At 42.4% G+C, this 14,488-nt stretch overlaps 1 protein-coding gene across 1 annotated transcript; it reads left to right on the forward strand.

Moving 5' to 3' along the window:
- Nucleotides 1-1,922: 1,922 nt before the first annotated feature.
- On the forward strand, nucleotides 1,923-8,924 carry LOC133003028 (Fc receptor-like protein 5; the record flags this gene model as incomplete). The annotated part of the gene is made up of 9 exons (XM_061072614.1): nucleotides 1,923-2,022; nucleotides 2,836-3,102; nucleotides 3,592-3,861; nucleotides 3,967-4,257; nucleotides 4,899-5,171; nucleotides 6,706-6,978; nucleotides 7,087-7,353; nucleotides 7,860-8,219; nucleotides 8,767-8,924. Coding segments are annotated over exons 1-9 (2,259 nt in total), but the record flags the coding sequence as incomplete, so codon positions are not given.
- Nucleotides 8,925-14,488: the final 5,564 nt, after the last annotated feature.

The raw sequence follows: 14,488 nt of genomic DNA on the forward strand, positions 1-14,488 counted from the left end.
TTTGGTGCCGAAAGGCGTCGAGGTGCGTTCAGGCTCCCTTGATATCAGAATGGCTATATGTAATGTGACTGTGTGTGTGTGAGGGCGAGGATGTGTGTGTCGGCGGATGTGAGAGAATAAAAGAGAGAGAGAGAGACGAACATGCAGTAACGCTGTCAGAGGCGATCCAACAGTGAAGCAGGCAAACCCGCCACGTGAGAGGTGTCTTTTAACAGACGCACGTCTCCGTATGACCGGCCTGACACAATGCAAACAGGAAGGGCCGGATCGTCACCGCACGCTTTTCACGATAAGATCGACACGGCGGTCTTTCTACAAAAACACCCTCAAATAAGACACCCTAAGTATTAAAACTAGACTCTGCCCAGACAAGATGTCTCTTAATTCGTGTTGCTTCGCGGGGTTTTCGCAGAGGTGTAAAGTAATGAATTACATTTACTCACGTTACTGTAATTGAGTAGTTTTTTCGTGTACTTTGTAATTTTTGAGTAGTTTTTGAAATGGGTAATTATACTTTTACTTAAGTAGATTTTCACCGAAGTATTGTACTTCGCTACATTGAAAATTACATCCGTTACTGAGTAAAAAAAAACATAGTTCAGGGCGCAAGCTATTCTCACTGCAGTGGTAGATGCTGCATAGAGTGGATGACGTTCCCTAACGTGCACGTTCAACGTATGAAAACTGATCGTAAAGTTCACTGTTCATGAAAAATATGTGCGACAGGCACAACACTGCACAGGGATCCACTGCGGAGGGGCTGCAGAGCCGCGGGTTGCAGACCCCTGGCTACGGCGAAAGAGCGATTTGTTTACTGCTCCGCCGTTAAAGAGATGCGGACGTCAAAACATTAGTTCGGCTATAATGCCGGTGGGGCGCACCATACAGTTTGAGAATCACTGCGCTACACAGGGGCGGCCCTAGTACATTTGGTGCTCTATGCAAGCTTCACTCCTGCCCCTCACCTCCGCCCCCCCGAAAAAAAAAAGTTGAAAAACGGAATTGCAACTTTCAGACGGTATTTTGCCCTGTAAGACTGCATTTCTTTTAAATAAACACAACAACGATCGCAACGACATGGTGCAAGCATTCGTTTCAGACAGCGTCTCTCCTCAGGAGAAGGAAAACATACGTAGCGTGTTAGCTAGACCTCAGATAATATGAACGTGTTCACCGTTCAAATTCATTATTTGTCGTTAAGTTGCGTTCAGTTCAACGTTCTCATTAAAATGAACGTGTTCAATGAACGCGTTCTTTTGAACTTGTTCATGCACAACACTGCCTGAAACTCAATAGCCTACTGGCCTACCTGCCTCGGACGCCTGCGGGTGACTCTTCAGCTGTGCTGGATTGCTGTTCACTGCAAAGTGAACTTGGATGAGCTCTACTCACCTTGAAAATCAGCTGCTGCTCAAACTCAAAAAGAAGTTTGTAAACTAGTGCTCTAAAGGTGGACCAAAGTTTAACCAAAAGTTTAAATATACAGTGGGACAGCAGCATTTTAACTTTTTATTTTAGCTGTCATGTGGTTCATGTCTTGACATGTCCTCCCAAAAGTTCTTAAATGTTGTGTTGACATATTAAATGTTTAATGTTTGACATGTTTAATGTCATTGCACTTATATTTGTAAAGATTCTCCTTTAATTAATTGTTTTTGGATTGGATTTATGACCCCTTGTCCTTTTCTGCACTGTAGGAGCGGCCCCCATCAAGTTGTTGGAAGTAACTAAGTAACTTTTACTTAAAGTACATTTTAAATAAACTACTTTTTACTTTTACTTGAGTAGATTTTTAGATGGGTACTTTTACTTGTACTTAAGTAAAATTTCATCAAAGTAAAGGTACTTTCACTTGAGTACAGTAGCGCGAATTCCGCGTGGCCTCGGGAAGCTGATCACGGGGGCCGCGGAACGGCGGTGCGATGGCGCTGGGCCGAATCGAGAGAATGATTCTCGTTCTCCTTGGCAAGGTCTTTGCCCGTCTGCAGGAAAGAGCAACCGTGGCAGGATTGTTCGTGGATGGCGGGGAATTGTCTCTGAGCTCGACCAGCGAGTGAGGGGATTTCTGCCGCGCTCTCTTCAAAATAAAAGCAACTATAAAAATAGGAAAAATAAGCTTACAATGTACTAAAAAGGGATAAGTTAAGCTCAAACTGGATTAGAAAAAGTAGCTTTAGGCTAAACGTACAAAAAGATAAGTTTAAAATAAACTAGAGAAAGATCAAACAGCTGTTGAGTTAGTTTCCTTTGTTTCCTCTGGATCACTAAGAACTAAACTGGAGATGCTAGCTCTATTTTCAATGGAATGGAAAGAATGAGTTCTGAGCGAGCATCGGCTTTTAACACCTGAAAAGGTATCAACCCCCTTTTGGAGGGGGTTAGGGGCTCAGGCCAATAGACTGGCAGAGTTCAAATCTGGGGAGCGGTTTAGGGGCACAGCAGGGGTCCTTGACAGTTTCGACCGCAGCTTGTTCCCCCCAAAGTACTTCTGCTTGGATAGGAATGTTCCACAAGGCCTCATTTACGACCCTTTGTGCAAGACTGTAGGCCCCAACAGAGACTTATTACTAGAGTCTGTACTGTGTTTGATTATTTAGCAGGTTTATTAATGTCTGATGAGATACCAATGTTTCTTTCAGTGCTGAATACACTCCTCTCCTGTGGACACACTGAATGTAAGTCAGCTCTTTTCTTTATTGATCTCTATCTTTATTAATATGTATATTTCATTCCATTTTTCTTCGTGTATGTTGTTACTAAGATAAGTGAGTATATGAATGAACTGCAAACTTATAGAACAAAACTAACTATGTTCTGTTTGTGCGGGGGGGGTAGATGCTGAGCTGACCTTTGAACCCAACTCAACCGCTCTATATTCTGGGGAGCACGTTAATCTCACGTGTCACATGAGAGAAGCAAATGTCAGTGAGTGGTTTTATGAGTTCAAGTGGAACGACAAACCACTGGTTCCCATCTCCTCCACTAACGTGCTCAGGATTCCAGAGCTAACGCCCGACAGGAACGGGGATTATCAGTGCATCGCTCACCACAACAGCTCAGAGGAGAACAAACGGAGCAACAGGGCCACTCTCTCTGTGTCAGGTGAGATATCCAGAGTCCTTGTCCCCGCTGGGAGCTTCACCCACAGACATGTGGAGACACAGGACAAAGAGAAACACAAGTAAAGACCTTCAAAATAACTAGGACAGTAGAAACATGAAGCTTATTTTCCACATGGTGTCGACAGCCGGACAAATCCACGTTTCTTCTTCTGAATAAATGCATCGACTTCTAAATAATTATAAAGATAGTATTAGTTGTTATTTTAATGGATATATACTACATACTGAACATAAACAATAAAATAATGAATTGATCTCTAATTAATTATGAAAATATAGATTTTTGCTATTTTAATGGATTTATACTACATATACTGAATTATAAAATAATGATGAGTGAAGAAGAAGTGAATAATGAAGAAGATATCATTTTTTGCTAATTTAATAAATGCTTCACCACATAAAATGAGTTTCATAAAGTAATAAGGAAGGATCCTAATTAATGATGTGAATATTCTTTCCCGAGCAGCACACAGACCCAGAGCCACAGTGAGAGCCTCCAGGACGTCCATCCCAGTGGGCGGCTCTCTGACTCTGACCTGCTCTGTGGAGGAGTCTGCGGGTTGGAGCTACGACTGGTTCACACGTTCCCCAGACGCTGAGGAAACCGCCATCGCAACAAATCCTGTGCAGAACTCTCTGAGCATCTCACAGGGAGGCAGCTACTGGTGCAGGGGAAGAAGGACTCACTCAGATTTCTTCTCAGAGAAGAGTCACGTGCATCACATCGACAGAACCTGTGAGTAGCACGCTTTCATGACTGGCTACTATGAAAACAGAACCAGTCAGCAGCAATATTAACCAGTTCTCTCTGTTGGTTTGATATTTGTGTTTGAATGTTCAGTGTCCAACAGAAGCTTTGTCGTGCTGCAACACAAGTGGAGTCAGATTTTCAGCGGTGAGACGATCTCTGTCAGGTGTGAGATCCAGGGAGGAGGAGACACCCAGTGGGAATATGAATGGAGGACAACAAGCTCCCACCAACCAGTCACTGGTCCAGACACAGCTCCCCCACACAGTGAATACAGGCTGGGCACTGCCTCTGTTTTCCACAGTGCAGAGTACTGGTGTAAGGCCAGAGCGGACTGGTATTCCTCAACAGAGTGGAGTGAGGCCATCCAGCTGAGAGTAACACGTACATCCAATCATCTTTCAAAACCTCCACGAGGACGTTACGTCTTCACCTCTTTCTATTGGTTGTTCTTAGCAGGATTACGTAAAAACTACTAAACCAATTTCCACCCAATCCCCAGAAAGCATCTGGGTGTGGACCTAAACTGGTCCACATGTAAACCAGCTAATGTGGCCCAAATACCTTAAAACCAACCTGGGTCTTTCTGGCTCACATCAGGTGCTGTAGGCAAAGTGTGATCTGGATGTGGACCTCAAGTGGTCCATGAATGGTGAACATGGCTCAAACAGCACATAGCACATGGGGGCCTCACCCTAACCCTTGTGGTTGACACACGGTATTGCTCCGGCTCATCTGTGGCCCGGCTCTGGCAAACAGCACTGGACTGCCCCAGTGCCATCACTCCATGAGGTGTGTGGGCTGGATGCCAGTGTGACAGTGTGGGACACATCTGGTTCAGAAGCATTGAGCTATGTGGGGATCAATGAACCTTTTACATGTTGAGATTCATCATTAGACCTTTTTTGTTTTATATATTCTACGATCAGAACTTTGTCCTCTACTGAGTGAAACTCTGCTTCATACGCTTTAATCTTTTTTCTCCATTTAATTTGTCTTTCATTTTCTCTCACGCACTTTGAAAGCCGATAAACCCAGGCCCAGGCTGACTGCCGATAGCACAACCATCACAGGAAAGGGAAGCGTAGCACTGAGCTGCTCTGTGGAGAACCCGTCTGAGTGGAGATACGACTGGTTCAGAAGAACCTCAGCCTCCTCTGCAGCTCAGATCCTAAGATATAACGAAACAGATGATGAAATCAGCATCTCAGAGGAAGGCATCTACAGCTGCAGAGGACGGAGAGGAGACACAACCTTCCTCACAGAGGACAGCAACCTGGTCACAATAGAGAACAGAGGTAAGAGTCCGTTTAGAAATCCAAAGACTAGTTACCTCCGCTGTGGAGGTTATATTCTGTCCCTGGACGTTTCTTTATTGTTTGTTTGTCAGCAGGATTACGCAAAATCTACTGGACGGATTTCCATGAAACTTGGGATAGAACCAATGAAATTTAGAGGGAATCCAAACATCCAGACTTTCTTTAAAACGATGTAACTTTCACTGAGCAACAGCGCCCTCTGCAGCCACATGTGCTATTTTTTTATAACTTCAGAGTGTTTTGAACTGATCTCAGTTCAGCTTCACTCTTCAGCTGCAGCTGGTTGTGACAGTTTGTGACTCTCAGTCAGTTCTTCTCACAGGAGATGGAACCCACTCACCAAGATGACGTTCACCGATGTTTAGATGTTTTTCTCATCTGGGAGGAAACAAGTGCTGTTCAGAATCCAAGCCCAAACATCCTGGATACAAACGATCTGTGACCAAGGTCCTGCCGATACTCGACCAATCGTGAGTCAGCCTCAGCTGTCAGTCACGATGTTTCACCCTGTTTTTATAACGTCAAAAACTAATTCAGTTCAACCCAAAACTTGAACATACATCAGAGGTAGAAGAAAGTCCTTTCCTCCTGAGGTAATTTGACCTATACTGCAGCCAGCCACCAGGGGGCGAACTCACTGTTGTGGAGCTGTGATGTCGTCCATCTTTATATACGGTGGATGCTCAGCACCTTTAGACCAGATGGATGTGGGCCACTTCAGGCAGGGATGCGGCTCCTCTAGCTTTCCTGTGGACAGAATGGAACCAAGCCAAAACTCGTCCACTTGTTAAAGAGCTTATGTGGCCCAACGCTCCCAAAACACACCTGGGTCTTTATGGTAAACATGTGGTGCTCTAGGCAAATGTGATCTGGATGTGAACCTAAAGTGGTCCATGTGGTGAATATGAAAATAGCTCTAAACGAATCTGGGCCACGTCTGGCAGCTTTGGTTAATGTACGGGACGGCTGTGGCTAACTTGTGGCTAACTGATGTGGCAAACAGGTGGTATAATCTGGGCCAAACCATTCTGTACTTTTGCTTTTACTGCTGTTTTAGTTTGTACGACTGCAGAAGACTGAAAGAGATACATGTTCTACTCATTTCATTCAACTCACATGAAATGAACTAAATGCCAAAGAGTTTTTGAAGGGGACATATTATGCCCATTTCACCACAGTTGATATGGTTCCTTGGGGTCTTAATGAAATGTCTGTAACATTTTTTGGTCAAAATACCACAAGGATCATTTAAAACAGCACCCTTTTTACCCTGTCTAAAACAGCCCTCCTCAGATTGGCCATGCAGACAGACTGTGAGACTGTGTCACAATCTGGTGTTTTCCCATTCGACTCACTCTAGCTTATAGTTTCTGACATAGAGGAACACAACAAATCGCGGGGGGGGGTTTTTTCAAGAGTTTTTGGGACTGTAGACACGCCAGATACCCAAATTAACGTGTAGAAGCACTAGAAAAGTGGAATTTTCATAATATGTCCCCTTTAACATTAACAGAAAGACCAGCGGCGAACCTGAGTGCTGACCACCGAGCCTTTCCAGTAGGGGGCAGTGTGCTCCTGACCTGCTCCGTGGGCCCAGCATCACCTGGCTGGAAGTATTATTGGTACAGAGGTGAGAAAACCTCCGAGCCCCTGACGGATGAGGATTTCAAGTCAAATGGACAAAGTGCTAGTGCCTCACGTGAAGGACTGTACTGGTGCAGAGGAGGAAGAGGAGATCCAGTTCACTACACCCGGTTCAGTAACTCAGTCAGGATTCATGGAATCGGTGAGTGAGGAGAGAATCCATTCTGTGTTCACGACTGTTTGTTGAGATTACGTAAAGGTTGATGCTGATACAAGATGTTATTCTATCTTTACCGGTGAATATGAATAGTCCACAACAGAGCTGCTGCGACTCTTCAACCCAACTGGCCGAACAGATACAGAGGAGAAGCCGTCACCCTGAGGTGTGAGATCCAGGGAGGAGACTCTGAGTGGGAGTATGAATGGACAGCAACCAGCTCACATGCACCTCCCAACACAAAGGAGTTCAGGATCAGTCTGGGGTCAGATCTGAGCGGCAGCTACTGGTGTCAGGGCCGACTGAAAGGTGCACGGCAGAACTCCACAGGATGGAGTGTTCCCCTCACATTGTCTAACGGTGAGTAAAGTCATATTTAGTATTAAAATATAGGTGTTTAACTTTAAATATTAAAAAGTTTATATGTGCTCAATGCACATGTTCAAAAGAGAAGCCAAAATATCCCAGATACCAGACATCTTTCACTTTTCAGGTCATTTAGAGCCAGAGTCTGTGAAATCATGATTGAGGTGTGGAGCTGGGTATCGAGGTCCCGCCCATTCATGTGCTCGACCAATCACCAGTCAGAGTCAGCTGTCAATCAGGAAGTTTCACTGTTTTTATAGCATCAAATAATAAATTCAAACCAAACTGATCTGAAACATGAACACGTGAACAAACTGAAATGAAAGAAACCATGGTTGACATATACTGCAGGCAGCCACCAGGGGGCAGTGTTATAGTTTGGCTTCACTTTTGGGGGCAGTCATGTCGACGGCTGAATGTGAAGCATCCAGAAATTGCATTGCTTCCAAAAACAAACAAACATGAAGACGTGTTTTTGTTGTGACGATGTTCCGTTTCAGCGGCTGCACCACCACCTGTCGTCACTGTGTCTCCGTCATGGCTGACTCCTGGAGCCTCCGTGACTCTCACCTGTGGGGGGGGTCCACGTCCGACTGCAGGGTGGAGGTTCTACTGGTACAGAGCTCACCCCAATAGTTTGGATCCAGTCCGCAGATGTTCATATCGATACTGGATAGCTGAAATGCAAATTCCTGACAAGTTCAGTTATGAGCTGCTCCCAGGAAGCGACGGAGGAACTGAACAAAACTCCTTCGTCATCCGAGGCCTGACGGAGTCAGCAGGTTATGCATGTCGAGCTGGAAGAGGAGACCCCGTGTTTTACACTGAGTACAGTGAGACAAAGTGGGTGTGGTCTGTAGGTGAGTTTGTTTCTTTCTCTTGAAGCAGATGTTGTCCCTTCAGTCGGTCAGTTACTTGGGGAACTTTACTTTGGCTGGTTCCTCCAGCTGATTCACTTTTAGAGGTCATAGGTCAAAGGTCAAGACAGATACAGGGTTAGAGAGACAATCTGAAGCTTATATTGATCAGAGAATCATTCCCCGAAAATCTAATGTCACATGAAATTATTCTTTGTGTTCATCCTACAGGACTGATCTGAGGTTGATATTATTTATGATCATATGCTTGGACTGACATCATCATGATGTCACTGTGATGTCACTGTGATGTCACTGTGATGTCAACAAACGATGTCGTCCTTCTGACGTTTCTCCTTTAAAATGATGCAAAGCCTAAAATGACACCGTTAATCTGGAACATTAAAAATGTATTCTGGTAATATTATGACCTTATTCCCAAAAACAAGATGTGACTGAGATTGAGTTTCTGCTGATGGCTTCAAGTTTTTAATGCTCAACAAATTTAAACCATTAGTTTCTGTTTCACACTTCATGTCACGTTTTTCAGATTCCTATTCGTCAGTGTCTCTCACAGTGAGTTCGGACTATGTGCAGCACTACTATCGTGACAAGACCCTTCTGACCTGCGAGGGAAACTCTGATAAAGTGAGATTGTGGAGGTTTACTGGAGACACAGTACTATTGTTCGAGTGCGAGTCTCAGGAGAGAAGCACAAGCTTCACATGGGACATTGATGATTTTCCTTCTGGAGTTTACTGGTGTGGATCTGGATCAAAGATCAGCAACGCATTCAACATCACTGAAGGTTGTAGTTTTTCATCGTATCTATTCACACTGTGCATGTTTCCAACATCCCATAATGTGATTTATAGGTAGAGTAACTGAAAGTGGGGAGCACTGCCTCCCTTCACTGCTCCTTCAGGAGCTGCACCCCCCACATGTACCAAGGTGCATCACATCAAACATGATCTCTGGATGGAATTCACCTTCTTTATTTACACAAACCACACGTTCAACGCCCAGAATCAGCTGTGAGAGTGTGTCCGTCTGCGTTAAACAAGCAGACATCACGTGACTGTGTGGACGCCACAGCCCACAGCGCCACCCGCAGGCTGTTTCCCTCTCTCTACTCAAGAGGGAGGTCTTTTGGTTGGAGAGCAGGACTTATTGATGTCACATTCAGATGTTGTGATGCTCTCACTCTAAACCCTGCGCTCACACTCAACTCTCCCCTGCTTGAGCTCAGACGTCCTGCTCTTGAAGCCAGGGCTGTGTATTGAAACCAAATGTTTTTCCAGCGCACACACAACGTACAGCTCATGGACGTGAGCAGCAGAATGTGACAAAAAGTGCATTGAATTACTTTGGCTCCACTTTAACATCTAATATTTAGACTTATGCTGTTTATATACGAGCTGAATTATCAGGTTGTTCACATTGTTGATGGTTTTTTAACTGTTTACAGTTACCGCTGATGCTCTCCTGGAGAGCCCTGCCCATCCTGTGACTGAGGGACAGTCCGTTACTCTCAACTGCTCATGGTATGGAGGAAGAACCTTTGATTCCAACATCTCTTTCTACAAAAATGGTGAACTCCTTCCAAGAGATATCAGAGGGAAACTGGAAATCTCAGCTGTGTCAAAGTCAGATGAAGGTGTCTACAAGTGTGAACATTCAGGAGTCTTCTCACTGGAGAGTTGGATGTCAGTAAAATGTGAGTGTGATCAATATGAGGTAGAAGAGGAGCCTCCAGGTTGAGAAGTAGATTAAAAACTTTTCTACTCAGTATTTTCACTGAGACTGTTTCTAAACACCAGCTCCACTTGCTCAATACACTTATAAAACGTTTTCACTTATTTTTACACATATACAAAGTATGTCTTAAATTAAATACTTATTCATACAGTTGTTTTTTTCACTTCAAAATGTCTGCTGAAGTGTTGGTTCTATGTTTGTCCACGTCATGGATCTTTCTTTGCTCCTCACTGCTCCTCCTCTGATCTGTGACTCCTGCAGCACCTCCCTCTACGTCTCCTGTGCCGCTGGTCGCTGGGCTGGTTGGAGGCTTCACACTGATTCTCCTCGTTGGGCTGGTTGGAGGCTTCACACTGATTCTCCTCCTCTCGCTGCTGCTGTTGTGTTGGTGCAGGAATTCAAAGAGTGAGAGCTGCTCTTGTTCATTTCATTTAAATCAAACTTATTTCAAACTATTGTCACGATAGTCATGGAGCAGAGGTTGAAAAATAAAATCATGTAACGTGATCATTTTTGTCTTTTCCACAGATCTGTGTTGTGACAGGTTGGTTCCACTCTCTCTTGTTTCATCTTCAACAAAACATCAATACTTTACTGTTTCATTCACTTGTGATTGTTTGACTGTTTCAGGCTCAGCCAGTCTCTGAGAACCAATCAGAGCTCAGACCCAACTGTCCACCACGATGATATCCAGCTGCCAGTGTACTCGTCTCTTCTCCCCGGTCAGCCGTCCTTCTCCTACTGAATGCCTTCACAGCTATTTCTAACTTGTTGCTTTTCAGAAGAACCTCGTCACAAAGTTTCCAATTACATTTCTTGTTGATTTGATTTTTTATTGACTCTTAGGTGACGACTGCATCTATGAATCAATCAGAGGAGACACGGAGGAAGGTACAGTATAAAATGTGCCTCCTGCAGAGAAGTCCTAAATGAAAAACCTTCTGATTTCAGGTGGACGGGCAGATGAGGACAGAAATGTCCAACACGATGTCATGACATCAATACACAAGCGTGGTTTTCCAACATCTCATTTAAGTTACATGGTCCAAAGACAGACATTTGGACTTTTCCGTTGAGTCTGAAGCAGAGTTACAGGTGGAAAGGTTCCTCAGACCCGGCTCCAAACCAATGCACCAGAATGTAGTCAGACCCAGATCAAACAGAACCAGGGATCGGTTTAGCTGCGCCCATATAATGTTTGAACAACAAGGACATTACTTTGCATTGGAACACGTGTGGAGCACCTGAAGCTGGTGATGCTGGTTGTCATAGAGATATTAGAGTGGCAACGAGATCAACTTAATGAATAAAACAGTGGTTCTCCACCTTCTCAAGTCGTTTTATGTCTGATCTTCACAGGAACCCGAGGTGATCCAGAGGAGACGTCTGACTACGTTAATGAAAATCCACATTCAGCTTCAGGTACAAATATTAACAACTGGCTGTTCAGCTACTGGCTCATGAGCATTTGAAATAAACCTCAACTGAAACTCCGTCATATCATTATTAAATAGTTCTTGTACGATAAGTATGCAGTTCAGTCGGTGTCTCAAATCCTTTGTGTAAAACTATGAACGGCCTTGATCCTGTTGTAGGGTTGATTTATCAAGTGTGTACTTTAGAAATTTGCAGTTATTGTCATTTTGTTTCAGGACGACTCTGAACGGTGCCTCCTCCAGAAAACAAGAGCATGAAAATCAACATTCATCCCTAAACACCTTCACATATTAGACTCACCAGTTTTGTAACAGCTCATTGGAAAGAACGACTTGATCTGGATTGAATCTCAGTATAAATGAAAAAATAAAAGCTGTGATATTTGCTTTTGTGTTTACGTTCAATATTTCAATTGGCTGATATGGGCCTTTTAAGATATGCTCCGATATGAAAAGGTTTATTTTACAGGATAAACAATGTGCATTATGATTATATTTTACATTGAAAATTGTTTGTCCTAATTCAAGATCTATATATTCTGTCGTATTTGTGTTTTCTTTCAATTTATCTTTATTTCTTTATGAAATATTGTTTTACTTAAGCTTTATTACAATTTTATACACGAGTGATGTTTTTTGCTCCTTGATATCGGTATCTGCATTGGCCCCTAAAAAAAAGCTTATTCTGTATATTTTTGCCGCAGTCATGCAACAAAAGTTTGAATGCAACCTGTGATGTTTTCCATTCGTACTTATAAATATGTCTTTGTTATTATTCACCAATGACTCAATGGAGGACGATGTCAGAAAGGACATCATCTGTCTGTGTGTTATGTTCCATATACAGTCTGTGGTGATTGTAAGAGTCTTGTAATTCTCTGTTTGATGAAAACACTCGTCTGCAGACAGGTTAGCTTTTTATTTTGAAATGTGATGAACTGTAATAGATTATAATTCAAACACATAATTGAATGTGTTATTTCTTTTATCTTTATTAAACTTTGAAATCCCACCTGGACTCTGTCGATGTGTCCTGTTTTATTTTGAAATCGGTCACCTTACGTGTCCCCGGTGTGACTTCCTGTCTGAGTGGGAGCTGGTTTCCTTCTGGTCCCACCAGTGTCTCCTCAGCCAGTTGCTCATGTCTGCAGTGGTCAGCTGGTCTTTGCCCAGTGAAGCTCTGCAGCTGATGGATGTTTCCTCCACATGACGTCTCTGTTCTGACCGATGACTCCGGCTTTCAAGTGAAGACGAAGGTTTGTGTTTTATTGTGGCAGGAAACTCTTCTGTTGAACATTTAAACCTTTGTCTCAGTTGGAATGCTTTTCTTCCACCTGCAGCTCTACATCAACAGCCACGTGGTGGCGCTGCAGCATTAGATTTTATCTATGAATTATCTTTTGCAAAAATCTCATCAAACCCTGATGAAAAAGAAATGTAATTGGGGCGTTTAACCACAACCTTTATCATAAACAGCTATAAATGAAAATAAAACACAAATGCAGCCAAATATATAGAACATGAATGAATATGTTCTGCTTATTCTTTCCAATAAATGTTTTTCTTCTGTGTGGATCAGCAAATAAACTCTGATGCAACATATCACTGAACGGCTGATATCTGCAGATTCTTATCAACCAATAAATCAGTCGTTCTTATTGTCTGCTGCAAATTAGCGTTTACCAACATGAGGACATTGTTTCGCTGCAGTTGTTATTATGTTGGTGGGTTTTAAAAACCAGTCTAACCAGTGGAAACGGGCTTGAGACCAGGGAGAGTTGTTTCTCATCTGTTGTTACAGCAACTTTATGCAGTTTTCTTGACCTTAAAGCAGCAGCTTGATTAAAGTGAGTCTGATTAAAGTGAGGTTCTTCCCTCGGGCAGGAGGCTGCGGGCCATCAGGACCAAAACCTCCCGCCACAAGACCAGCTTCTTCCCTGCTGCAGTGGGCCTTATCAACAAGGCCCGGGACCCCCACCTGACTCGGTCTTTTATTTCACCCCCACACCTCTAGGATGTGTTAAATTTACACATTATATCATATCATACTATATTATACTGCATTACATTGCATATTGCAATATGACACTGTTAAGTATTTTGCATTTAGCATTTCACTTTTTTACTTCACTTTTTATATCTTTTATCTTTTATATATTTTTATTCAGAAATGTTAATCTCAAAATAAATGTTACTTTGTATAAATATTGGTAAAAAGTGAGTAAATAAGAAGTAAACAGTGAGTAAATTTATACTGGTTTCCCATTTTTTATTGCTCTCCTATGCATGTTGTATTTATTGCGTTTTTAGATAGATAGATAGATAGAGTACTTTATTCATCCCCGAAGGGAAATTAAGTTGTCATAGCAGCCGGTATATTTGAATACAATAAAACACAATACAATAGAGTAGAATAAAAAATATTGAGGTAGAAAGAATAAAAAACAGAAGCACAAGATAAAATAAAATAAAATAGGTAGATAAGGTGCAGTGGCAAGATGATGGTAATAGTACTGATGATATGATGGTAATGTTATTGTTAGACAGTATATAAAAATAGAACAGTATATATAGCAGTATATAGTAATAATGGCAGCAACAACAGTAAATATAATAGTAATAGTAATGTGATGATAATAATGTAATGTACACATAATGTACACATGTATAAATATGTGTATATAGACTTATATATACAAAGAATATACAGAGAGTATGATACAATATATGATATATAGTGGAGGTATAAATATAAGTATTTGACTATACAATAGGTAATATAATATACTATGAGTGTAAGAATATGTAGACAGAGTGTGCAAAAGACAATATTATTGTATAAAATTATATATAATTTTATGTTTCTATGTTCATTGTTTGCACCAATAACCAGAGCAAATTCCTTGTATGTGTGAACGTAATTGGCAATAAAATACTTCTGATTCTGATGTTTGAGTGTGAACCAAAAAAACCTGTAAACCAGTATTTATCGGTTACTATGGGTTTCCATCGTCACCGGAAGTGTGTGTGCGCGCAGGAGCGGAAGTGACGCTGGTCGGAGGCGGTGGCTAACCTGAA

Source organism: Limanda limanda, chromosome 6 (assembly GCF_963576545.1).
Source record: "Limanda limanda chromosome 6, fLimLim1.1, whole genome shotgun sequence".
Lineage (NCBI taxonomy): Eukaryota > Metazoa > Chordata > Actinopteri > Pleuronectiformes > Pleuronectidae > Limanda > Limanda limanda.